Consider the following 27,529-nt stretch of genomic DNA (forward strand, 5'->3'; position numbering starts at 1 on the left):
TTCCATATTCTACCACAAAATATTGAATGTCCTCTATTTAAAAAGCAAAGGTTAAGTTAATTAAAAGAGTATGAACATCAGATGAATATTAAGTACAAGGATATGACAAACACAACTAAGATCTTTTAAGTTTATTATTTATAATTATTCTGATAGATTTTTGATTGCATGTAATTTAACGTCCCTCGCGAGAATTTTTCATTCAGATGGAGACGCCTTTATGTATCTTGATAGAAGAGTTTTGAATATGATGTTGGTGAAGATGAAACATGAGATGTGTAACCATGATGTTAATTTCCCTGCAATTTCATTTGATAAACATTCGTCTAAAAGATCCATAAGCTGCAAGGATGAAGACACAAAAGGCAATACAATAAGCCCAAAAGCGAACAATTAAATTCAACTGTTGGTATTATAATGTTTCTTTCGACAGCTTGCCAATAAAGCCTTTTTCTAGTAAATTATGCAATGATGAAATACATACACTAGGCTCTTTTTATTCTTACATTTAAAACTAATAGAAATATATCATTTTTTATGATTATATAACTTAGGGATGAATATTGTTATTTGATAGAATTTTTAATTTGATCGATGAACTAGTACCAAAATGTTGTGTCGAAGGCAATTGGAAGAAACTTCTTTTCAAGTAGAAAATTTTGAATAGATTCTGATCTAAATTAATACAAATATCAGAGGTCGGTAAATAACAACATTATAATCAAATTAAGAGGCAGTCCACCGAAAAACCAGGCAATGGGTGGCACATCGCATGTCATGGATTTAATTATTTTTTGCATATAGACTTATTAAAGCAAGTGTTTACACATGACAACATCAAAAAAATTTTTAGTGCTCCTCTAGTCCTATTTTTAGTAAATGCTTAATTTTAAGTGCAAAAAGGTCAACATGAGGGTAAAAAAATTACTAGGTTTTTATTTTGTTTTATATGTAACAGATACTCAAAAGCTGGATGTGTTGATGAATATTATTTATAGCATAGACTCTTATCTTTAATTTTATTAATGAATAAGACCTCAATTTACATTCTTTTAGAAAAAATTATATGGTCCAAATTTGAGTTTAGCAAATGACTTTTTGAATTCACTATCCATTTTTCATTACGTTATAAAACCCAATACATTACAAGGAGAGAAGTTTTTTCTCATGTTTTCATGAATACAAAGTACAAACTTTTGAGTCACTTAATAAAATCAGTAGGAACAGGTATATTGAAAGAAATAAAAGGAGTCAAATTTACCTATTTTTTATAATTTTCCCAAATGAAACCGATCCCGACCGGAATTATATAAAGAAGAAAAAACTATAATTGTAATGTTAAATTTGGCTCTTTTGTTGTAATACATGTATGATTAAAAAATTACTTGATTTATTTTTTTTTACATGTCTTATAGGTGGCAGGTGTCTTTACTTTGATAGATTTATTAATGTTGCATCATTTTCGATCGGGATCGGTTTAATTCAATCGGGATCGGTTTTACCGTAAATTTAGAAATATTTCCTAAATTTGGCCCTTCATTTTAATTTATCAGAAGAATATGCTTGTCTTTTATTTCTTTTCAGTCAGTCAACTGTTTTTAAATAAGTGTATCCATAGATTTAAATGTATAATTTAATTTACTAATGTCTTTTACGTACATGAAGACTAAATGTACAACATCTGTTTGATTTCTTGATACTCGGTATTTAAAAAAAAAGTATTTGTACCTGCATTATGCAACAACTGAGAGCAGACAACTTTCTAGCTTCATTATTTATCTTATTTCCAAGTAAATTTTTTTTTTTTTTTTTTGATATAATCTTAGTTAAATTCAGTGGCGAAATTAAACTTGCCTGAAATGCAGAAAATGTTTTTTTTTTATGTGTACAGTCTCGACTTAATCTTTTAATAAGTTTTATTTTTCTTTTACCTGTCATCTGTAAAGCCTTTCCCCCTATATTTTCCTTTTTTACAAAATTTAATTTTATATAAATAAGAAAATGAGTTCTTTCATATATAGTGTCATTATATAAAAGCCCCATAAATCGCAAGCAAAAAGCAGGGGGGGGGGGCATCATGACATCATTATTTTTTTAAAAACTGGTTTCATGAACTTGAAAACATTTTAAAATTGGCCAACATAGTCACATGGTTTAACTCCATATCAATTGTGAGGGTGTGATTGTTTCAATCACCAAATTATATTAAAAAAAAACAAATAAATAAAATTTTAAGAACCCGGAATGTTTCACTAAACCATCTCTCGTTTTAGTGCCAAATTATATTAGGGAGTTAAGAATCAATTTAACTCAATAAATATATATTATTCAATTTTTTCTTTTTCATTTTTAATCGTACCGCGGGTTGTTTATTTTAATATGACTGCATAGATAAATATATATAAGTTTTTACATATACCAGGAAGTAAACATCTAAACTTCGTTGAATTAAATGTTGCGTAAATCTAAAACATTCATTATTGATTCCTGGATAATCAGAAGTAAATAAAATCTCTTCTGACTTCATATCCCAATTTTATAAGAAATGTTCATTATAAACACCTACACATGTCCCAGTAAATCAGTTTTAGAAAATTAGTTCTCAGACATATTTAAAATTACTTATCAAAACGGACTCGCTTTAATACATCTATAGCTGAGAAGCTGCCCGTGTATAAAATGCATTTTGATATAAAAATATTAAAACATTTAGAATAATGCACTCCGAAGAGTAATTAAACACAAAAAGAGAAATTATTATTTTTTTTTTTTACATCTTTTTCTTTACACTTTTACGCAAAGAATTTACAAACTCATGCATGAAACTTCTCTGGAAAACTTGCAACTATTTCATTGTGACGCAATATTAGTCAGGTATATGACGTCACTGATACATCAATGAAAACGTGGATTCAACCTGAATGATAGAGCCAATTCTAATCTAAAGTTTACGTTTGGAGGCGAAACTGAACTATATTTTGAAAATGAATTAGTTATTTTTTGTTAAATGATTTTTTTAGTGTATCGATTCTATATATTTCACTAGGATTCCGATACAAAAGTGTTTAGCAGATTTACAGAGGCCACGGGAGATAACTCTTGCTTCGCAAAATTTCATTAAAACGTCTGTATATTTTGCCAGAAAACTACTATCAAAAGTGTTTTCCCACCGATTTTATTTTTTAAACAAAAAGATGAGATATTTCTAGATTTAATTAAGTGTGAATCATAGTCTTGATAAAAATGTATTAGAAATTACAGTTCTTTGTTTCTGACCTATATTCAATGGTTTATATAGGGGAATTCAAAAACACAAAACACAAGGACATTTTACTAAATAAGCAATTTTCAAACAAATCTTCAATTACATTATTCGATTTGGACAACATTGATATTGATTTTAATAAAATATCAAATATTCCTCACATTTGATGTGCCGCCTATTAATACAATACTGCCTGGTTTTTCGGTGGACTGCCTCTTAAACAAAGAATCAGAGACTTTTACTGAAGACACTACTTTCCTTTCATAGTAATTGGTTTGCTAATAGTTTTTTTTTTTGTATATCAGTCTTGCTTTCCTTTTCAAATACGAACTACTTTTCCATATAACCAACTTGGGCCAAGTTTCCAGGTAGGTTTTCATTGATGCTAGCAGACTTGACCTCAAACCAGTAACAGAAAGTATATATCAAATTCCATTTAAATCTATCATTATAAGGAAATATAAAACTTTAGCAATAATTTTAATAATCAGATTTATCCCTAAAAGATAAATAAAGTTATTGAGAATGACGTATATATTGCTTTCTATTGTGAAATTATAAATAGATACAAATTGTAACCCGTTTTCCGGAATTATACGGTTTTATCATTATGATTCTAAGATTAATAATACATGAGTACTCATGAGCATGCGCCAGGTCTTTTCAACTTCCATCTTGTCATTGCTGAGAATCTAAAAAGCTAATTTAGAAATACAACTGAAATTTTAAAATTGTTGCTAAAGACGGTAAGCTTTTTTGAAAAGCTCTACTTGTAATACATGAGTACTCATGAGCATGCGCCAGGTCTTTTCAAATCCAGTATCATCGACATTGTATTGTATTAATCAAAGGAATTTATGTATGTAAATAGCTTAATGCAAGCATATTAATTCATATTTAATGAATTTGTTTAGAATTTATTGACTAATTTTCAAAAAGTAGTATTGTAAAATAAGAGCATTTTATTTTCGATACTTGATTGAATATAATGCACATTTAAATATTAACAACTAGTAGTAAACAAATCTCTGACGGTGTATTAATTATTTGCAAGAAAATGAGCACTGGATTGTTAAGAGCGAGGACATCGCGGAGATCCAAGACAAAATCGCCTTATGTCAGACCCCCTGCAAGTACAACGGGGCCTTCGGTGCAACCAACACGAGAGCCTGCACTTATCCAGCATGCCGGAAGTGGTAGCCAAGATTTATCGGCTAATTCCAGTGGCCTTCAAGTCTCATCCGAGGTCAATTCCATGGATAGCACACTGCCTCAGCTGCAACAGACAACTACGGCTCCAGCAACGACAAATGTTGCTTATCAGCCAGGTACATGTATACCTGTTAATCCCCTTGTTAGTATTACAGCAGATCTTGGGGCTAACATACCCTTGACAACACAAGAAAAAATCTGGAATAATGAGTATATAGATCTTGCTAAGTTATTGCATTTAGATCCAGCTGCTGAAATTCAGCAACTGCTTGTGTTTGAGGATGGTGAAATTAAAATCAAGAACAAATCAAAGGATAGGAAAATTGTCAATATTTCAGAATGGACTGATTCCTTTTTGATTTATGCTGCCATCTATTTAAAAAAGTTTCCTCAGCATGTTCAAGGCATTTTAAAGTATATCAGTTCTATAAGGCTAGGGGCTTCACGGTCTACCACTTTGGGGTGGAGGGATTATGATATTCAATTTAGGCTTAGGCGCTCCAAAAATAGCTTGATCAGTTGGGAAAACATAGATGCAGAATTATGGTTGATTTACATGGGTCAGGCAACAGTCGCTGAACGCAAGCCCACTTCTACTTTGCATCAGCACAGGCGTTGTTATGATTTCAACTTGAAGGGTTCATGTCTTAAGAAAGATTGTATATATTTACACTCTTGTCTAAAGTGCGGACAAAACCACCCCTCTATCAAATGTTACAGTAATCAAACCAGTCAAAATACACAAAAAGGGGCTTCGCACATGGTCGGTCGTCAAAACATTAATCCTAATGTGACCCAATCTAGATTCTCAAGGCCATTTCGGCAATGAAGATCAATGCCTTTGGGATTTAGGTTTTACACCAATCAATGTTACCACTTTAAACAACTTGTTACAAGATTATCCAGATAAAACAGTGGCAAATCAACTTTTACATGGGTTTACATATGGTTTCTCATTGAATTATGAGGGTCCCAGGGGTTCAGTATCTTGTAAAAATATGGTTTCAGCCTTGGAGCACAAAGATGAATTATTAGCTAAACTGAACAAAGAAATTGACTTAGGTCGTATAATGGGTCCATTTGATGCCCCACCATTTAAAAATTTTCATTGCAGCCCAATAGGACTGTTACCCAAAAAACAGGGGGGTTGGAGGTTAATCACCAACTTATCTGCTCCTCATGGAAACAGTATTAACGATTTCATTAATCCTGAAATTTGCTCAGTTAATTATTCATCTTTTGATCAAGCTGTTAGCATGGTTCAAAAACTAGGAAAAAATGCACAATTAGGAAAAATGGATATTTCTAATGCATTCAGGTTGTTACCAATTAGACCCCAAGACTTCAGTCTTCTTGGTTTTAAGTTTCTTGATAAATATTACATAGACAAATGTTTACCGATGGGTTGTGCCATATCGTGTGCTTTATTTGAAAAATTTTCCAGTTTTTTACAATGGGTGGTAGAGTATAACACCAACTTGAAAAATGTTCTTCATTACTTGGATGACTTTTTATTTGCTGGAGCTCATGGTACAAACAATTGCAAAATTTTGATGGATTCATTTCAAAATATCTGTAATGGGTTAGGTGTTCCTGTTTCAGAAGAAAAAACTGAAGGTCCAACAACATACATAGTGTTCTTAGGTTTAGGTATAGACTCAGTTAATCAGACAATTTTCACTCCAAAGGATAAAGTAGAATCTTTACAAAAAGAAATACTGGAAGTTCAGGGGAAATCTAAGATATCATTAAAGCAGCTTCAGTCTCTAGCTGGCTCATTAGCTTTTATTACTAAGGCCTTACCAGCAGGTAGAGCATTCACATGTCGTTTATATGGGTTAATGTCTGGTGTTACTAAGCCACATCATTTTGTACGGCTTTCCAAAGAAATACATAGTGATCTTCAAATGTGGTTAACATTTCTTAATAATTTTAATGGTACTACAAGTTTTCCAGAATTGGAATGGGAATCTGACAAAAGTGTGCAATTTTATTCAGACAGCTCAGGCTCAATAGGTTGTGGTGTGGTTTTTGGAACTTCCTGGTCCTATCTCTGTTGGCCACAGGAGTGGAATGTTGATATAAGAAAAGACATAACCTTTCTAGAGTTTGTTCCTATAGTTTTAGGATTTTACCTGTGGTCAGACAAATTGCAAAACAAGAAATTAATATTGCATGTTGACAATATAGCTTTGGTTGAAATCTTGAATCGTAAAACATCTAAGAATAAACGAGTCATGATTTTGATGAAGGAATTAGTATTGCTTTCTTTGAAGTTTAATATTCAATTTAAAGCAGTTCATGTAAGAGGTTGTATAAATGAGATTGCAGATTCAGTTTCTCGATTGCAGTGGACCAGATTCAGGAAGTTGGCACCATGGGCAGATTGCCATCTTTACCAAGTACCTATTCCATTTTGGAACCTTTTAAAGGACATGTCAATCATTTAATTGAAGCTAGCCTCTCTGACAACACAAAAATTGCGTATGACAAAGCCATAGTTGTTTTTAATGACTTCAGATTACAGTTTCAATTGCCTCCATTTTGGCCACCCCCAGTAGATCATATAATCAATTTTGTAGCATTTCTAGCATCAAAAAATCTTTCTCATTCTACGGCTAATGTATATTTATCAGCTCTGAGTCACAGTTTGCAAGTACATGGCCTAGACAATCCAGTCAAATCATTTATTGTGCAAAAAATGTTGACAGGTTTAAAAAGATCTAAGCCTTCAAAAGACATCAGAAGCCCGGTAACATATCAGCTTTTGCTAAAAATTTTGGATGTTTTGCCAATGGTTACAAAATCAAAGTATGAGCACTTATTATTTGGGTCCACATTTGCAACTGCATTTTTTGGTCTTTTTAGAATAAGCGAAATAGCAGTAGCATCAAAAAAGAGTTTAAAAAATGTACTTAAGCTTTCAGATTTACAGTTAAGTAATGAAAATATCAAATTGAAGTTGCGTTTTTCGAAAACCGATCAGAATGGAAAAGGTTTAGTTATTACTATCAGCAAATCAGTTGAGTCTACAGTGTGTTTTAGATTACTGGAAACTTTCTTGCAATTCAGATCTCAAGAGGATGGCCCTTTATTTTGTCATATCAATGGTACACCCTTATCAACATACCAGTTTTCAAGTGTTTTGCACAAAGCATTAAGATTTTTAGGTATTGAAACAAACACTTTCAAAACACACTCTTTTAGAATAGGGGCTGCTACACATATGTATTTGTCTGGCATATCTGAACATGAAATTCAAAGAAAGGGAAGATGGGTATCAGATGCATACAAGCTTTATCTCAGACCTGAATTGATTACATTTTAGATTTAAATGATACTATTAATATGATGGTTACACATGACCATATTGATGTCATCTGGGTATCAAAATTAGAGTTGGGTTATAATTTTGTGCTGTTTTTCATAATTATGTAGACTGTTATGATTGCTTTATGTATTGTTTCTAAATCTTGTAGATTCAATCTGGATTGTGGGTTCATCCCTTATTAAAAGAGCAGAACAATTTGCATTGAATTCTCCAGAATTTGGCACAGACCTTTCTTTGACTGGGGTAAAAGTTTTGTGGAAGGGATTACCAGGGTTGAGTTTTTCCAAATTCAACGAGGTTATTTCGGACCTATACTCTACAAAGCCACATCCAAGGTTTCTTGTTATTCATGTAGGTGGTAATGACATTGCCAAACATAATAATCCTTTAAGAAGACAACAAAAATTTATGAAAACTGTTATCAACAAGTTGCGTTTGGTTATGCCTTTGACTTGCATTGTTTGGTCACATATTTTGCCCAGGGTATATTGGCGTCATTCATTTTCAAATGTTTCTGCAGAGAAATCAAGATCTAGGATTAATAGTTCTATTGCTAGCTTTGTTTTAAGGTCAAATGGTGCTTCAATTAAGTATCCTGATATCAGAATTGATCAAAGAAAACTCTTTCTTAATGATGGAGTTCACTTATCTCCCTTAGGTAATCAAATTTTCTTGTCAACAATGCAGGCTGCTCTTAGGCAATTCAGCTCTGGTAATAACTTTGTTTATCCATCAAAGTGACTGTGCATGAATTTTGGGAATAGGAACTGTTGTGGCTTTATGATATGATGTGATGTGTTTTGTGAATGATGAATGTTAACTGTGGTCAAAATTCGGCCGCTATGATGGCGGTTGGATTTCATTATGATTGGCGCAATTTTGACAAGTAACCATTTGCTGAGGGATACTGTTTTCTCCAGGTCCCCCAGCTATGATATGGTTTGTTTGATATTTGTGAATGCTATGCTGCCAAAAGCTTACCAGTTGTAAGATCGGCGCATAGGTTATGAACACCAGTTGCATGTTAAATGTGAATGTTGATTTGTATGAACATGCCAGTTGCATGTTAAATGTGAATGTTGATTTTTAATATAAAGCCATGACAGTTCCGCCAATACAATTTGTGTTATTCTTCCAGTTTCTATCAGGTACATTTATGGGGTGTTTGCATAAGGAAATTTTGAAGTTTTGATTATCAACCTTTATTAAACAGTTATTGTTAGTATAGGAATTTCGAAATAATCAGATTTATCCCTAAAAGATAAATAAAGTTATTGAGAATGACGTATATATTGCTTTCTATTGTGAAATTATAAATAGCTACAAAGTGTAACCCGTTTTCCGGAATTATACGGTTTTATCATTATGATTCTAAGATTAATAATACATGAGTACTCATGAGCATGCGCCAGGTCTTTTCAACTTCCATCTTGTTTTTGAGCAGACGGAAAAATCCCCTCCCTTCCCTCCCTTAAATTTTATGGTTGGTTTGAATATTTTAAATGTAGTTCATGAATTATTTTGGTTCCCGTTTTCTGCGGTGTGTTTTCTTTCAATTTCAGAAATCGTAATGGCTTTTATGCTGACGAAGATTGCTATGGACTTTGCTGTGTGAATGGGACAATTTCAGAAATCGTCATGGCGTCCATACTGATGAAGAAGGCTATGGACTTTGCTGTTTAAACGTGATAATACTGACTGTTAGTGTTTGCGCAATTTTGACAAGTAACCATTTGCTGAGGGATACTGTTTTCTCCAGGTCCCCCAGCTATGATATGGTTTGTTTGATATTTGTGAATGCTATGCTGCCAAAAGCTTACCAGTTGTAAGATCGGCGCATAGGTTATGAACATGCCAGTTGCATGTTAAATGTGAATGTTGATTTGTATGAACATGCCAGTTGCATGTTAAATGTGAATGTTGATTTTTAATATAAAGCCATGACAGTTCCGCCAATACAATTTGTGTTATTCTTCCAGTTTCTATCAGGTACATTTATGGGGTGTTTGCATAAGGAAATTTTGAAGTTTTGATTATCAACCTTTATTAAACAGTTATTGTTAGTATAGGAATTTCGAAATAATATTTTCTCTATAGGGAACTGTTTATTTAAAACAATTTTAATCCTGTAGGCGATGGAAAATTGGCATATAACATTCATACATATGCAGTTAATACATACTCCAAACAGGAATGTATCTTCACTTCAGAGGTGTGCTGGGTATGTACAAATGATGAATAAAAAGAGCTATACATCATCTAATGGTTAATACTAGTCTTAAGTTTTATGAAAGCAAGTCGTCTTTAAAAGCACTTGAAGCGTTGATTTATACTTTAACAAAAAGCTTTAGGACATTATAAAATTTACATATTTGGAATGATGATATTGTTTTTGTTCCCGAAGTTTACTTTTTCACAACAGATGGAATTTAAAATGGACTTTACTGGTGATCATCAATTGAACGGATAGACAATCAGTTTGTAAAAAAATGATTGTAAAATCATGCACTCGAAAGTCGATCGTTGAGTTTCTGATGGACAATATTTTTTTGTGCTTTGAGGTTGCAAATCAAGTGTACTAACAATTAGCTGCAAAACTGTAGCGTGATGGTTTTATAGATTAGTCTTTGACCATAACGCTACAGATCCCGTAATGCAAAATTGTGCAATTTGGGGCTTGATATTTTTTTTGTGCACTGTTAGGGAGAATTTCTCTACTTTCCAGTTTTGGAAATCATCTATAAACCATGACGCTACAGTTCTGCAGCTAACTAACAATGTGTTGGAATTCCCATTGTTACTGTGGCTTCCACATTTTCCCGAAGATAACTTTAAAGTGTTGAAAACGCACGCAAGGATGTTCAAATTGTTAAATATGTTGGTACTGTAGGAAGAAAAAATGTTGTGACTTCCCGATCTTTAACAAGATACTACTTTCCTAATCTGCATGCAATTATTGCGACCCCTTAAGAAAGCTATTTCATTTTCATATCATATTCTACATCAATATAGAAAGAAGACGTCTCTGGCCTTCGATTCAATATTTAGACGTTATGACAACGTAATATAAATCAATCTCAGTCATACCAGTATTCTTTATATATTATCCCTCTAAATTTTTATCGCCGCCACAAATATGTAGAGGCTAGATGTAATGAAAATACTTTTACAGCTCAAGTGTTAACAAGATGAAACACTGATCATGGCAGCTTTTAGAGAGGGTTGAAGTTTCTCAAATAAAAACGGGTCAAGATCAAAAGGTTAATATTGTTGGTATCTGTATCCTAAGTAAGGTCTCGTTACAAGAAATTCACCCATGAAATATGAAAGTCCTAAATCTTATTGTTCAAAAGTTGTGACCAAGGTTAAATCCTTTTTAAAGTCATAAGGTCAAAAATAGCTATACCCTGAAAGGTCTTGTCAAAATGAATATACATATAAATATCCTAGTATTAACTGTTCAAAAGTTATGGTTGGGAATTTTTGGTAAATGTGGGTAAAACTCAATGGTCAAGGCGCAGAGGTCAAATTTGTTGCAACCCTTAGAAAAGTCTTTTCATGATGAATATACCTGTGAAATATAAAGGCCATGACCATACCCACTTAAAAGTTATATGGGCAAATATAAAATTTTTGCGGACAAATAGACAGCTAGACAGACAGAAAGACAGTAGGACAGGGCAAAAACTATACACACACAATCTTTAATTGTGGGGGCATAAAATAATATCTTAAGCATTGTATATCGTTTAAGGACAAAATAGCTTTCACAAAATCAGAAGACTCGGCTAGGATATTCAAAGCCTAACATGGTGTTTATGCCTACAGAATTGTTTACACAGATTCATAGGCAGGTGTTTAATTATTCTTAATTTCAAATAAACTCAAGAGGAAAAATGATGAGTAAATACAAAATACTCTAACCCAACTTTTATTCGCGTGCTAGAAATTTTCGCGAAGTTCGCGAGAGCCTCCCATCGTGAATATTGCTCACCCCGAACCGGTTCTTTAAGTGTATGCGTCTATTAACAACAGATCCAAAAAGGTTTTGATCGCGAAAATTAATCGTCGCAAACTAGTTTATTCCTAATAAATCGCGAAATATAGTCGCCGCGAATAAAAGCTGGTTTACAGCACGTTTCTGAAATGTACAAAATCTAAATCTAGTTTTATGTTTTCCATTTTTATGGAATTGAAGATTTCGGGTTGTTCTACTATTAGTTAATGTGTAAATAGTAATCATTCTCTGTTTACAACCAACATAAGCCCTATGCATTGATTAGTTTAACGAAACAATCTGTGTTCAAATTTCTTTTAAAAAGAGGTTTAGCTACAGGTACATGTATGAAACACGACAAGAAAAAATGCGACCCAAATATGATTTCTAATAAAGTGTCAATCAATCATAGATATGCTGGCTCTTTAAATGGCATTTTTGGTAGATCCTTGTTACATCATCTTATCTATCAGTAGGATGGCTGGGTTTTAGAATTGAGTATAGCAAGGGCACTCCCCTAAGTAGCGAATAAGTTGAGAGATGGTAAAATTTTAAATATAGGTGATCAAGAAAGAGTGCTCCACAAAAAGAAAAAAAACTGATGATGGAGAAGCTGAATTCATTTGTTTGTCATGCAATGTAGCTGTTATTTGGCCCTTAATATAGTTAGTAAACATCCAAATATGAAACAGGTGTGGCAGTTTTTGTGGTGTCTTTTATTTCAAGATCACTAGAAAACTTATATGAATGGAAGTAACAGTTATTGATTGCAACATGTAAAACGCCGTCGATATATAATATATTGAATTGAAGGCAGGAGCATCTTCATCTCATATAAGGGGTTTTGAATGAATTCGGCTTCACATGTGTATAAAAAAAACATATCGGCTAATGAAGGAAACAATTCATGCCTCAAATTTCATCAGAATTCCAGACTTGGTTCCAAAGACTATATAAATGTCAATCAGGTCCGTCAAGATCATTTTTATACCATCTTCAGATTACTTGAATTGTGCGTAGAATAGTTACTCTTTTACAAGGATATTCTGTTGATCGTCACAAGTTCGAATTACAATTAAGAAAGCAGCTGTCTTTGAAGTTAAAAGCTTGGTGTTTTGTTTAATTGATCGTGAGGAATGGTTGTTATAAATGTGGGAAAAATCATTCCTTTTTTTATTGACTAAAGAAAAAATATTGCAATTTTAAATTCTGTAGATACCGATTGTCTTTGAAGTTTTTTAGTACAACTTATCTGAGACTTCTAGAATACGCGAATATGCTTTTGCATATTACTTCTGATATTTAATTATGTTTGGCAATAAATTTCTGGTAGGAAAAAAGATTGGGGCTTTGTACAACACTTTTGTCGATTCCGGTATTTTTTGAAGCTAAGACCGCAGGTATAGATAGGGTGGATCGAACCCACCTTGGTTGCCAGGAATGTTACAAGTAACACTGAAATTTGAAGAAAACAGAAGCATGGATTGTTCATTCTGATTCATTCTGACAAAGAGTTATGGTCTTCCTTTTCATAGTCTCCCTATTTATAATCTTCGACAGGGTTCATAACAGAATTGAAGTTCTGTCGCCATTTCAAATTCTGTGTATATCTTGTATTTAAGATGTTTGCCCTTAGATCTCTATGTTCAATTATACGTAGAGATCTAAGAGCAAACATTTCCGCTGATGTTAATATGTTCAACTCAGTGGATATGACAAAGTTTGATTCCAGTTGAAAAGTTGGAAATAATAGTCTGAATGTCTGTAGGAAATATAGATTGTAATCTAAAATTCATACATTATGGGGTTATTATATAAGCTTAAGCAGAATGGTGTTGTAGGAAATATATTGAATTGGATTGAAAACTATCTTACTGATCGTGAACAGAAAGTTTTATTAGAAGGGTACTCCTCAGTTAGAGAAAGTAGAAATGCAGGCGTTCCACAAGGTTCGGTATTAGGACCATTCCTCTTTTTGATATATATTAATGACATAACTGAAGATCTAGAAAATCAAATTAGGTTATTTGCAGATGATACTTCTTTGTTTGTAATTTTAGACTCTGATACACAAGCCCCTGCCGTCTCTTTGATTAATGACTTGGAAAAAATTAAACAATGTTCCAGGCAATGGATGGTAGACTTTAACCCTAGCAAAACTGTAAATGTTATTTTTACACGGTCAAATAAAGCTCATCCTCAAATCTCATTTGGTTATGTAAATAGTTACATAGAACAACAGCAAAGTCACTGCCACCTTGGACTTATACTACAATCCAATGGCGGTTGGTCTGAACACATATCCAAAATATATGATAAAGCATGTCAACGTTAAAATGTTCTTCGCACCCTTAAATACAAATTAAACGGAGATTCCCTTATTAGTATTTATATTGCTTTTATAAGGCCTATTTTAGAATATGGAAATGTAGTGTGGGATAATTGCACACAGGAACAGAGTAAACTATTAGAGAGTGTGCAAATAGAGGCTGGACGTATCATTACTGGGTAAAGGCGCAATTCTTCGAAACAAAAATTGTATAATGAATTAGGATGGCAAACACTTAGTGAAAGAAGAACTAAACATAAGCTTACACTTATGTACAAAATACTTAATGATTATACACCTGAATATTTGCAAGAAATGGTCAATCAATGTCTACCTGTTTCACATAATTACGCCTTACGCAATAATTTATATCACTTACCAATCACTAGATCAGTTGCATATTACAATAGCTTTTTACCATCTACAATTAAATTATGGAATGATTTGCCAGGTAGCTTTAAATCTGTAACAAGTGTAGCAAAGTTTAAACAGTGTATACAAATTAAAAATCTTGAAGATAAAACAAAATCCAAATTATACAATTATGGACAAAGAAAATTAAACATACTCCACTGTCAGTTGAGAAACTTCTCTAGTAATCTTAATGCAGATTTGTTAAATCATAACTTAGTTGATTCACCTAAATGCTTAAAATGTGATTATTTTGAAGATTCCGTTCATTTTTTTTTTCACTGCCCATGTTATGATTTTGCCAGGAACTCTTTAATTACATACATGAATGACCATGACATATCAAAAGATGTCAACATTGTATTATCAGGCTATGATTGTCTACCTCTTAGAGAAAATATGTTATTCTTTGACCAAGTTCATAATTTTATAAAAAACACTAAAAGGTTTTAGAATTAGAAAATATATTAAATAATGTGCAGCATGTCTTTCAATCTTGACCTTTAGGTTGAAAGTATATACACATAAACATTCAAGTATGGGTCTGAGCCTTCCTATCCATATTCTTATTACTTAATTTGTTGTTTGTTTGTTTTTTCCATCGTTTTTTTAAAAATTTATTTTATTGTTTTCTTTACTTATTTTTTCCCCTCAATTCTTCTTCAATTATGTATTCTTTGTAATTCTCTCAATATTAATTTATAATACATGTTTTGTGGAACTTAAAATATGTGCAGTAATTTAATTCATGTTAATTGTACCTTGATCTCAAATGGAGAGAACTAATATAGGCCCTTGGCCTGCTGTTCCATCCATATTCATATTGTACACTTTGCATATTATGAATAAAATATTTCTTAAACTAATTTTTTTTCTATTTCCCAATTATATTAATAATCAAACAGGCATACATGTATACATTGACTGTCCTTAACGTACCATAGGGAAGTTAAGCTTAATTTTTTTTTAATTAAAGTTCAGTATCACGGAAGAATTGCTTGTGAATTTTTTCTCATCAGAACGAATGCTTCGTTATGTGTCCCTCTATGAGAGATAAACATATACTTCAATATATGTAAATTAGATTCTGTTGTCTTTCGAAAATGATTTTTAATACGTTCAATCTGCTTGATTTATGCATTTTTCTTCATCATTCTGTTTCATCGGAATCCTATATATGCCATGGGTAAGTTATTAAGCGCTTACATGTCTTATGTTTAAAATAATAAATACAGTATATAGAATTTTTCAAATGGTTATTGAACATATTCATTTATCAAACATTCCTGTCTATAATATGAATCAAAGAAGAATCCAAAGCAACAAATAACTTGCTACAAAGGACGCAAACTATGACATTTTTGGCTAAATTCGATACATAGATTTACGCACCAAGCATATATAGGTCAGCTTTATCCGGCGCCTAACCTCGAGACTTGTTTTCTTTCCTGAAAATTCCATATTATACTGTTTGTGGTCTGAAACTGATCATTCTACATATCACACACGTAGGGCAGCGTAAAATCTAATTGAGATACCTTTGTTTACTCCTAAAAATGATAATCTTTCGTCAATGGGAAAGAGAAAAAACTTTCAGTGATAACATTATTTCTGCTATAACGCAAACGTGTGTGCGTAAGTACATTGTAACTGTAATTGAAATATCAAATATTCGTCTACTGTAATTAGTTGTTCTAAAATGATACATTTGAGAGAAACATACAATCGTAAATAAGGTGAAATTAGAATTATTTGACACTTGATTACATGCAGAGAACATAAACTCAATTAAATTTAAATCAATTTTAGTTTAAATGGATTCAGATGTTGTTCTGGATATATATGGAACCAAGACACGAATTCTTGCATATGTAAGTTTATGTTTCATATCATACAAATGATCTTTTTTTTATAGCTAGGAACTGATTACAATTGTTTTTTCTCTTTTGTATGAAATCCGAATAAATTATGATTATACTTGTAGTGCATGTAGTACACAATGGCCTTATCGTCACGTGCAATCCAAATTCAGGTGGCATGTGCAATACGGCAATGTTGCGATGGTGATAAAGCGACGATGCGATAGCAATATGACAATCATGGAATACCAGAAAAAATTATGACGATGGTGCAATGGAGCAAAGGAACAACGCCAATGGAACGATGAAACAATATTTCTAAGCGCAGCGCAAAGCGCTTACTGTCATCATAAATCTACTTCCATTCGCGATCCAGCGTTTTCTTAAAATATACAACTGGAAATCCCCGACTCTCTTTCGGCTATTTTAGGATACACCACTGGCTTTTAAATAATAATAATAATAATATATGAATTTATAAAGCGCTAAATATTAATAACTTAACTCTAAAGCGCTGTACAATAAAACGCAAGTAAACATAATTTAAAAGCTATGAAAACATATATAAAATATTAATCCATACTCATATATGTGCTCGGAATTATAACATTAAAATACTACAAATTACATACAAAATACAATTACACCATCAGTAAAACTCAATAAAAGAATATCATATGTGATTTATGATTTGCTGCTAAAAATTGAGCACCTAAAATTTAAAAAGCTATTCTATAAAAATGCGTCTTTAATTGTCTTTTGAAAATATCCAGGGACTGGGCCTGCTTTATATCATTAGGAAGGTCGTTCCACAAAAATGCTGCTGCCCAACCAAGTCGACGTTCACCATATGTCTTCGTCCTGATCTTAGGAACAACTAACCGTGATGTTGACTCAGATCGCAGTGATCTGGTCGGCTTGTATTCCATTATAAGATCTTTGATATACGATGGAGCCAACCCGTGTAAGGATTGGTAGACATATGTCAAGATTTTATATTGTGGACGAAAAGAAACAGGTAGCCAATGAAGATCAGCTAGGATAGGTGTAATATGCTCCCGTTTCGATGATCTTGTAACTAAGCGAGCTGCCGTGTTCTGGACTTTTTGAATCCGGTCTAGTAAGGCCTTTGACACTCCATATAGAAGGCAGTTCCCATAGTCCAGCCTGGCAGTGATAACGGCATTCACCATGGTCTTGCAGGCTTCTTTTGTTAGAAAGCGCCGTATTCGTCCAATACTGCTTATTTGAAAATAGCATGACTTGACGACCGAGGATACCTGTTTTTCCATAGTAAGGTGTTGATCGAAAAATGCACCTAGATTTTTTACGCATGGCACGCTTTCAATGATATTATCACCAACTTTTAGTTGTAATGTTGGCAGATACTTCTGGTGTTGCTTTGTGGAGAAGATTATTAGCTCGGTCTTTTCTTGGTTTAGTTTGAGTAGGTTTGATGTCATCCATGAACCAATTTCACTAAGACACGCTTCAAGTCGAGAAAAGTAATTGTTCCAATTTTCCAGTGGTCTTATGATCATGTAGATTTGTGTATCATCTGCATAGCAGTGATATATCATTCCATGGCGGTGGCATATGATTCCAATGGGTTTGGAGAAGAGGCAATACAATTTCTGTCCGAGTACAGATCCTTGGGGGACCCCAAAAGGCAGCTGTCTAGACTCTGATCGGACGGATCCAATTGTGACACATTGTTTTCTGTTCTTGAGGTAAGACTTGATCCACTCAAGAGCTCCATCACGGAAACCATAAGACACAGTAAGGCGTTGGAACAATATATTATGGTCAATAACATCAAAAGCAGCGGATAAATCCAGAAGGACAAGGACTGCTGAAGATTGTTGGTCTAGGGCTGTCACAATATCGTTGTGGACCTTGATGAGGGGCGTTTCCGTGGAGTGCCTGGGACGATATGCCGACTGAAGTGGATCGCGAAGAGAATTCGCATCCAAATGGGCATCAATCCTACGAGCCACAACTTTCTCCAATATTTTTGAGATAAAACTCAAGTTCGATACGGGCCGATAGTTTTTCAACACTTCCTTATCTAGTCCAGGTTTCTTAAGAAGTGGACGAACTATGGCCTCCTTCCAAGCAGACGGAAAAATTCCCTGATCGAGAGATGCATTAACCATTTCTGTGACAAGCGGTATTACCGGATCCAGGCACTTTTTCAGTAGCTTTGTTGGAATTGGATCCAGTTCGCATGATTTACTGGGTGCCTTCATTATTAGTGATCGTACTTCATCTTCAGTGGTACGTTCAAAAGCAGCTAATAGAGGCCCATGATAGTATACGTCGGTGTCTAAATAGCTGTCTTCTTTTTCTGTTTTTTGTTTAAGTGTCTCTCTGATGGATGTTACTTTGTCTATAAAAAACGTTGAAAATTTATTTGCAAGATCTTCATCTGTTCTTATGAAAACCCCGTCTTTCTCTGTAACCTGCAGCATTTTCACAGTTATTTACGGTATATCTATAGTTTGGTACGGTATGCCTGCTCTGTATATACAGTAAATCTCTGTATGCCACTGTATGTATCCCCAGCATGCCACAGTTACCTACAGTAGGCCCCGGTACGGCTACAGTACGCTCCTGTATGACTACTGTTTTCTACACACAACTACGGTATACCTAAGTATATGCCCCAGTACGCCAATGTATATGTTCATCGAAGCAAAAAGAAGAAGTATACACACTCTCAGAGCACGGCACGGTTACCTAAGATGTGGGATTATCAATTTAGTACACAAAGTTATTTACCAAAGAATTTTTTGAATAATATTTCAAACACATAGTAGAATTTTTTTCATTTGTTTATAAGAGACTTATTGAGTTCTGTCATAACTCTGAAAGACTAATAAATCATTGCTTCAAAAATATTTATCTATCTTTTTTTATATTAATTATTTTTTTAAATTAATTAATTTATTATTTCTTTTTATTTATTTTTGCTAACACCTGTTTTATCCATAAAATATTTGGAGTGACTTTGTACCTTAAGTGAAAAGAAAACACAGCAGGGGTAATACTACATATTGGAAAATTCTAATTTTCAAAATTTATTGATTTTCTTTAAAGAATAAATGAAAAAGATTAACTGCATGTAATTAATCATTGTAAAAAATCATTCCATTTATTTTTTTTGACGAAACAACAAATTAGATAATTATATACCCGAAAATTGGATTTATTTTGCTTATTCTATATGAACCGTTTTACGGTGAAATGTGTATTTTTGAAAAATATTTAAACTGCTTTTAATTACTTTACTTCCATATGATGGGTATCAAAATAATCGTTTCATTATGCACAATCTAAACCAGGCAATAGATTTGTTGATACTTTTATTTTGTTTTGATTGCAAATTGCAATTGACGAATTAAGACTGTGCATAATAAGATGATCATTTTGATATCCATCATAAACGTAAAATAATTGAAAGTCGTTTTAATATGCTTAAAAATACTTTTTAGCATATTTTAAAATAAAAGTGTTTATTTTGTCTTAAAATTATCTTAAATTATCTTACATGATCTTAAAATATGCTACAAAGTATTTTTAAGCATATTAAAACGACTTTAACTTATTTTACGTCCATAATGGATATCAAAATAATCATCTAATTATGCACAATCTTAATTCGTCAATTGCAATTTTCTTACTTCGACTTTGTTTTCATTGAAAAAAATCGGTTTTCAAAAACCTAATACGATTATGAAAGAATTTCAAAGTCATTGATAGTTTACCAGTGACTCGGGGTACACAGTCATGACACCTTTCGTCTTTTTCACTGACCTCTATACCTTGTTTATTTTGTGGCAGAGCGACGGTGTCAATTCTGCAGCTGTTTGAAATAACATTTTCTCTTTGTATGAGAACCGATTTTTGTCAGTAAGAAAAATAAAAGTTTCAAAAAATCTAACGACGGGTTAAGATTGTGCATAATGAAACTATTATTTTGATACCCATCATGGAAGTAAGATAATTAAAAGTATTTCAAATATTTAAAAATACTTTGAAACACTTTCTATCGTAAAGTGGTATATATAAAAAGGTAAATGAATCCAATTTTCGGGTATATGATTAATTCATTTGTATCGTCAATACAAAAAAATTATAATAAATAGATTTTTACAATGATTAATTTCATGCAATCAATATATTTTTTTTTAAAAGAAAATCAATCAATTTAAAAAACTAGAATTTTCCAAAATTGCAGCATTACCCTTGCTGTGTTTCTTTTTTTCACTTAAGGTACAAAGTCACTCCGAGTATCTGATGGATTAAACAGATGTTAGCAAAGACATAATAAAAAAAAATAAGATAAAATAAATTGATAAAAAAACCTTAGATAATTAGTTAAAGAATAATTTTTCAGAGTTATGGCAGATCTCAATAAGTCTCTTAGTATATATAAAAAAACTACTATGTGTTTAAAATGTTGTTAAAAAATTCTCAGGTAAGTAGCTTTGTGTACTAAATTGATAATCCCACGTCTTAGGTAACCTTACAGTGCTCTGGGAGTGTGTACACTTCTTCTTATTGCTTCGATGAACATATATATGGGCGGACTGGATCATATACTAGGGTATACCGTAGTTGTCTGTAGAAAACAGTTCCAAAAAGGGCATACTGTAGGCGTACAGGGGGCTACTGTAGGTTACTGTGGCATGCTGGGGAAACATACAGTGGCATACAGAGATTTACTGTATATACAGAGCAGGCATACCGTACCATACTGAAGATATACTGTAGATAACTGTGAAAATGCTGTAGGATACAGGGAAAGATAGGGGATTTTCATATGGACAGGTGTTTGAAAAGCCAGTAGTGATAATACTGTTATACGTGCAGTTCTAATAAAAGGAGTCAATTAATATAGTAAAGATATGCATGTACACTTATACGAAAATCAACTGTTTGTAGATAAGAGCGGTTCTTACATGTATCATGCTTATCTCTTTACATTGTAGTTGACTTAAAATCGTGCCGGCACACATCATTTGTGTACCATGTAGCCATATGTAACAATTGCTAATTTAATTTTATGGAGTAAATACATAATTGAAAACGGTTTAATATATAAGACATGTGCATGTAATGTAAGGATTGAAGAAATACACATTACCGGTAAACTGATGGAATTATAATAAGTGCTGTATTTAAAATTCAAACTGGAATGAGGTTTTATTAGTAGAAAATTCCGCATAAAATTGATTTACAATTTACTTACATTATTTTGTACTTTCCCTGTAATATCATTTAAGGAATAACTGTCTTATTTTTCGATTTTATGATGATTAGCAATCGATTGGCTTGCGTAATAATTTGCATTAACGCCGAAGGCGTTTATGCATAAAATTATCACGCAAGCCAATCTATTGATCATCGTCATGAAATTGAAAAATAAGACAGTTATTCATTAGATTTACATGCTTTTGATTCCACCAATCCACGTGCTTCAAGCCCTGCTTCTGCCTAGCTATTTGTCCCGCCCTGCACGTTATTTTTTTTTACCGTGCCTATTGCTGAACCAATACATTGATGAAGAAATAAAGTACATTTACCATTTGTAATTTTATCTCGCACAAAGACATTAAAATGTAAATATATCCGTATTAACTTCTTCTAATTTTGCTATATAGCACCATCATCAGTGCATTATCGTGCTATCTCTTCATATCATCAAATCATTGAGCTGTTGTTGCATCGCTTCATCGGTTTCCCACCATCGCATCTTCAAGCTAGTAAACTACATGACCTTATCTGGATTGAATACTTTCAATGGAATGCGACTTTTTAGTAATTAAACTTTATTTCTGTGCAAAATTATGATGAAAATATTCCCTCATAATTTTTTTCTTTATCACAAATAGTATGTGAAGTTGGATTCCACGGTCCAAATTGCACATGGCAATGTATACCACCATTTTTTGGAAGAAATTGCCAGTTCCTGTGCAGCAAAAAAAATTGTCATCATGCGTATGGATGTGAGATACATAATGAAGGTATTTTTTCTTACGTATTTTTTTTCACGTTTTAGAACGATAAATTGTAAAGAGGATAGAGTATCCCTTAAAATAGTCAATCGTCAGAATATTTTTAAAGCCCACATAACATAAATGTTCTTCACAAAGGATTTTTTCCTTTAAGAACTCAAACATTAAAAAATCATTTTATTTAAGCTGAATACGCAATACCCACTCCCAATACACAGACAATTGTAAAAACAAATAATGAGGCATCAACCAAGCATCCCTCAAGCATAAGGAAAGGTACAGTTTTTATTGTTACAAAACGTCATCTGCATAAGATATTTTAGTACATTATTTACTTGAATTATCATGGATGGTATGAAGGAGTTGGAGAGGGAGCGTCAGGTTTGAAAATCTCAACGTCTCTGATTCCATTTTCAATTTTATTTCTTGCCTCAGCGTTGGTTCGCAGGAAGTATAAAATTCCTCTTTGAAATATTATTGTGGTAACTCTTCTGCAAAGATCTGCATAGAAAATTGCTAAATTATTTAAGATGGACCTTTTAAAAGAAACGAAATTTCAAAGATCGTTGATGTATGACTTTTTTCTCTGCATGGGTAAGTTAATAACATGCTTTTTCAATTGGTTCCTATATCATTGGTCTTGAATCGAAATATATATAGATAATGAACAGTATTTTTCCAATTGAAATCAGTACTGTAAATTTTACAATCTGTTAATGCAAACTGTTATGGTTTTCTTTTGGTTTTACATACTTTTGATTGTATTCTATGATAACCGATTTGCATTGTTTTTTTCTTTCAATTAAACCCACTTTTTATTATAAAAAATGCGTAACAGACATACAGACGGATGGACATACCGATTACTATATTTCAAGCAGGGGTTATAGCAAATACCATCATGCAGAAGTGAAATATGTCGTTTTTAAAGTAAATGACGAAAGAAATAAAACACAATTAACAAAATGGGGGTCAGAAAAGGGGACTCAAATATAGAGTATCACACATCTTAGGCAAAATATAACACAATCTGACCCCCGGCACCATAATGACATTGTTACATCATGTACATCAAAAATAAAATTTCTTTTCAAAGTGCGTTAATATCGACCATATTAACGCACTTTGAAGAAAAAATGTGTATGGATTGGTCAATATTCTTGCAAATCATAGGTTTGATAAATAATTGAACCTGTTTGATAACTCCTCTGTGATGAGGTCACTTCAGGATATGAAAGTGAGCGATTTTGATTTTTCCATACATTGAAAACTCTTTCTCACTTAAATGAATTACTGTACTTAATTTTTTTCCAGTTTGCATGCATTTTATGTAAACTAAAATTTATTGAAAGTTTTCAACGTCATACTAGTTATGTAAATACATATATTTGGGTGTAGCATAGGCATCAGTACCGGGAAGGGTGGGGTGGAGGGTTACATGTAGGCACACAAATGTTTTGCAAAGAAATACATAATATATGTATGCATTAAAAATTGGGGATTACCTGGGGGGTCAACTTTCAATTTGCTAACGACGGCTATGTACAATGTTTAAGAAAAAAAAAAGAGCTGGGATGAGAGGCCTCCTACTCGTCTTCTCCTTGTTCTCAATGAGGTTAAATGAGTACATGTAAGTTAAAAAAAGTTTTTCGAAAGATATAATTATTACAAATTGATTCTCAATTTTACTAAAAATCTAAGTCTAGAATTTTTTATTTCAAACATATTTTTTTTCAAAGTGCGTTAGATGCCTCCATGGTAAAAATGTTTATGTACACTCTTAACGCACTTTGAAAAAAATTTTCATAGTGCGTTGAGTGTGTCCAAAATTTAACGCACTTTGAAATTTTTTTTTTCAAAGTGCGTTGATTTTGTCCCAGTTTTAACGCACTTTGAAACAATTTTTCAAAATGCGTAATTTTTTCAAAGTGCGTTGCCACAAAGCATTCCTTTTTCGACCAGTAAAACCCACCATTGGTCCTTATCATGATCAGTCAAACAGAAAAATCCATGCAGGATGTGAAATTGGCGTAAAAATGTCAGTCAACATTCGACTTATTGATAAATTGTATTTGCTGAAAAGATAATAGTATATCGAGAACAGAGCTTCCAAACTGATGACATTGAGGAGAATGTTTCGTCAACTTATTTGTCTGTAGCTAACCTCTTTTTAGAAATTGTTCGTACGTAGAACATGCTCTAAATAATCAACTCAAAGACAGAGTAAAGTTTAGTGCCAATGAAATGAAAAAAACTATTTGCGTATGCTAGAAGTGGATCAAAAGAGGTAGAAATGGTTTATTGAAAGACAGATGTCCATAACTACATTTACGTCTTTGTATATTGCTAAAAAGTCCCATTTCATTCACATTGCTAAATTGTGGAATTGAAATACTATCGACATTGTCATTGCTATCTTAAGAAAACTTTAAGCCATATTTCCTACATAGAAATCTTCTCGTTGTCTTAAGAAAAATGACTCAACGATGGGCTATATAATATGATGATAAATCTTATCTAGAGTTTCAAGTTTCATTGACAAAACAAAATGATCAGATAAATTAAACTGCTTAACGAGATGCACCTGGCAAAATGTTCATTCGACATGTTTGCCCCGGCAATCTTTTTTTTTAGAAAAATATTTGAACATTGGTTTCATCACCATAAATAAGGCCACAAAAGATGCATTCTATTCTGCTGACAACAATAATCCTTTTTTGACAAAAGGTTAGAAAGAAAAAAATCAAATACGCATGTTTTCTGCAAATTTCAAGAACATTGCAATTTATCAAACCTGTTTTCCAATATCTGGATTCTCAAAACGAACTTTTATTATAGAAAATGAAAGCACCAAGTGTCTACTTTATTTTGACATATAAAATGGGAAAGAGGGTGATAGTTAATTATTTGATATAAGTACAGGGCCATTATAGGCATAAGCTGGCTCATGCTCTTTATTTTAGATTTAAGGAAAATTTGGAGTTACAGTGGGGATTTAATTTTGTGCATAAAGGATAATTGAGAAGGTATACTAATGAAATTTCACATTCCGTGGTGGAGATGAATACATCGGTTTCTTTATATCTCAAACGCAATTAAAATTAACCCTCCACCGTACAAAAAATTTATTTCAATATACATTTTCCGAATATTTCACGTACTGTGAAATACATATAATCAAAATTTGTGGGATCAATATTAGTTGATTGCTTAAGATTTTACCTGTTCAAAGGGACGTACTTTCCTGTATTTAATCAGATCTAGTAAAGGAAATATGGCTTTGCACCCCGTGTATTTCGTGCAAGAAAGATATACACAAAATCCACGAATACTGAACCACCACAGAATATAATGGTTCCACAGTTTTGTTAGGAGTTAATCTAACCGCACCCGGCATATTTCATATTGTATTTTGTTTTGCACTTATCGAATTGTGCGCTTCCTTCATTTATCAAATATCATCGTTTATCATATGTTGCATTGTCGCCCCCGTGGTTCAGTGGTTACAGCGTCTGCTCTATAGTCGCGAATTCAAAGTAAGGAGCTGATCCTTACGTCGCGGGTTCGAATCCCACTGTGGGACGTGAAGACAAGTCCTTCAGATGAGACCGTATAAACCGAGATCCTGTGTCGCAGTAGGTGCTGACACGAAAAATATCCCTCACTGCTAAATGGCCCTAAGTGTCGAGTATGGACAAAGTTTGCAGCTTTCCACCGGCAAGTGGTGGTGTTTCCATATGAATGAAAATTCTCGAGAGGGACTTTAAACAACAAACAATCAATCAATCATAGGTTGTGTTTGTGGTTTTCCATATCTGCTTTTATAAAAAAAAATCACCAGAGATATTCTGGGTCCATTTTGTTTTGTAGTTTTAAAACGATCTTTTGAAGTCCCTGAAAACTGTGCGTTTGAAGGAAACAATTGCCTTTTTGTTAAATTATATTTGTTGATAAATGAAGCGGATACAAACTTTGTTCAAACAAGAAACAAGTGATATTCAATGTTTTAGTGAAATATATGTATTATAACTAATATTTTGTTGTAATATTTTATAAACTTATGTGTGTTCCCATACTTTTTCTGAATTATATGCTAGCTGAAAAATGAATGAAAGCAGTATATGTCAATTGGTATAGAAGATAAGTTGGTTGTTCATTTTGCTCAAGTTAGAAAAGGATGAATATTGTTTCACTTGTACAATGTGCAGTAGAAACTTCGGTAATGTTTTCTATCTTATACATGATTCTGTAAAAATAAAAAGTAAAGTAGTTATTTGGGTGTTTGACGTCATTTGAAGTTTACTGCTACACTGGAACAGTCTACTCCCTCCCCCAGACATATTTCGAATATGTTAATGTGTTCGTTTTGATAATATTGCTTTGGATTTTTTTGTAAAACCATATGGATATTTGCAAGCTTCGCCTATATAAACGTGTTCAGAGTTTTTCTCAATATATAATTTATGTTCGGATGAATTGTTCAGTCTGACCATAAATAGCAAAACTATAGTGTATGCTTATTTTCATTAAAATCAAAACCATAGAGGAATGATTTGAAATCAAGAAGGTAGAGGCAAATAATTCAAAGAATCAATGATAAATAAATAAGATCACAATCAACTTTTTTACCTTTCTTTTTCCAAATTTGTTGTTCGTCTTCACACCTCAATTCTTTACATACAGCTTTACAGCTTTTAATTTTTTTAATGCAATCCGAAGCGTCTATTTTTGCAAAAACTTCGAAAGGCACTAGCAAAGCTATGCATATCAATATGCCTGTTAAGGTCCTTCAAATATAAAAAACACAAGATAAAATATAATCAATATACATATAAAAATTACGAAAAATTAGTTTTTCTGACCCACTAATTGAATTTTAGAAAATTGTCTCTCAAGTAAACAATTGAAATATTTTGAATTGTCAACGATAGAACAACTCACCTGGATCGTAGTCCATAAATGAGAACAGATTTAGTACATGTTTCAAATTAGTTAAAATGTAAAGTTTTTAGTGATTTTTAAGAGACAAAAAAATTATTCGTGAATCTGTACAGGAATTGTTTAGAATATTAAACAAAGAGCATGATATTCAAGTTTTTTGTCTA

At 32.6% G+C, this 27,529-nt stretch overlaps 2 protein-coding genes across 2 annotated transcripts in view; one reads left to right on the forward strand and one right to left on the reverse strand.

The window, feature by feature from the left end:
- The window catches only part of LOC134240907 (complement C1q tumor necrosis factor-related protein 3-like), a 33,188-nt gene that overhangs the window by 5,564 nt on the left and 95 nt on the right, over nt 1–27,529 (reverse strand). Inside the window, exon 2 of the mRNA XM_062723012.1 lies at nt 27,054–27,211. Coding sequence (XP_062578996.1) covers nt 27,054–27,211 — 158 coding nt within the window. The remainder of the gene's footprint in view (nt 1–27,053; nt 27,212–27,529) is intronic.
- LOC134240929 (uncharacterized) lies at nt 4,083–8,592 on the forward strand. The gene is made up of 3 exons (XM_062723043.1): nt 4,083–4,124; nt 4,320–4,593; nt 7,957–8,592. Exons 2-3 carry the CDS (start codon nt 4,323–4,325, stop codon nt 8,547–8,549), a joined length of 864 nt encoding a protein of 287 aa, XP_062579027.1. The 5' UTR covers nt 4,083–4,124; nt 4,320–4,322; the 3' UTR covers nt 8,550–8,592.

This window comes from Saccostrea cucullata, unplaced genomic scaffold (genome assembly GCF_032062105.1).
Source record: "Saccostrea cucullata isolate Sc308-1 unplaced genomic scaffold, CSIRO_AGI_Scuc_v1 ctg753, whole genome shotgun sequence".
NCBI lineage: Eukaryota > Metazoa > Mollusca > Bivalvia > Ostreida > Ostreidae > Saccostrea > Saccostrea cuccullata.

Coding starts and splice junctions, on each gene's coding strand:
- LOC134240929 (XM_062723043.1), top strand. CDS start 4,323: ATGAGCACTGGATTGTTAAGAGCGAGGACATCGCGGAGATCCAAGACA. Junction 4,594..7,956: donor AAATGTTGCTTATCAGCCAG/GTACATGTATAC, acceptor TAAATCTTGTAG/ATTCAATCTGGATTGTGGGT.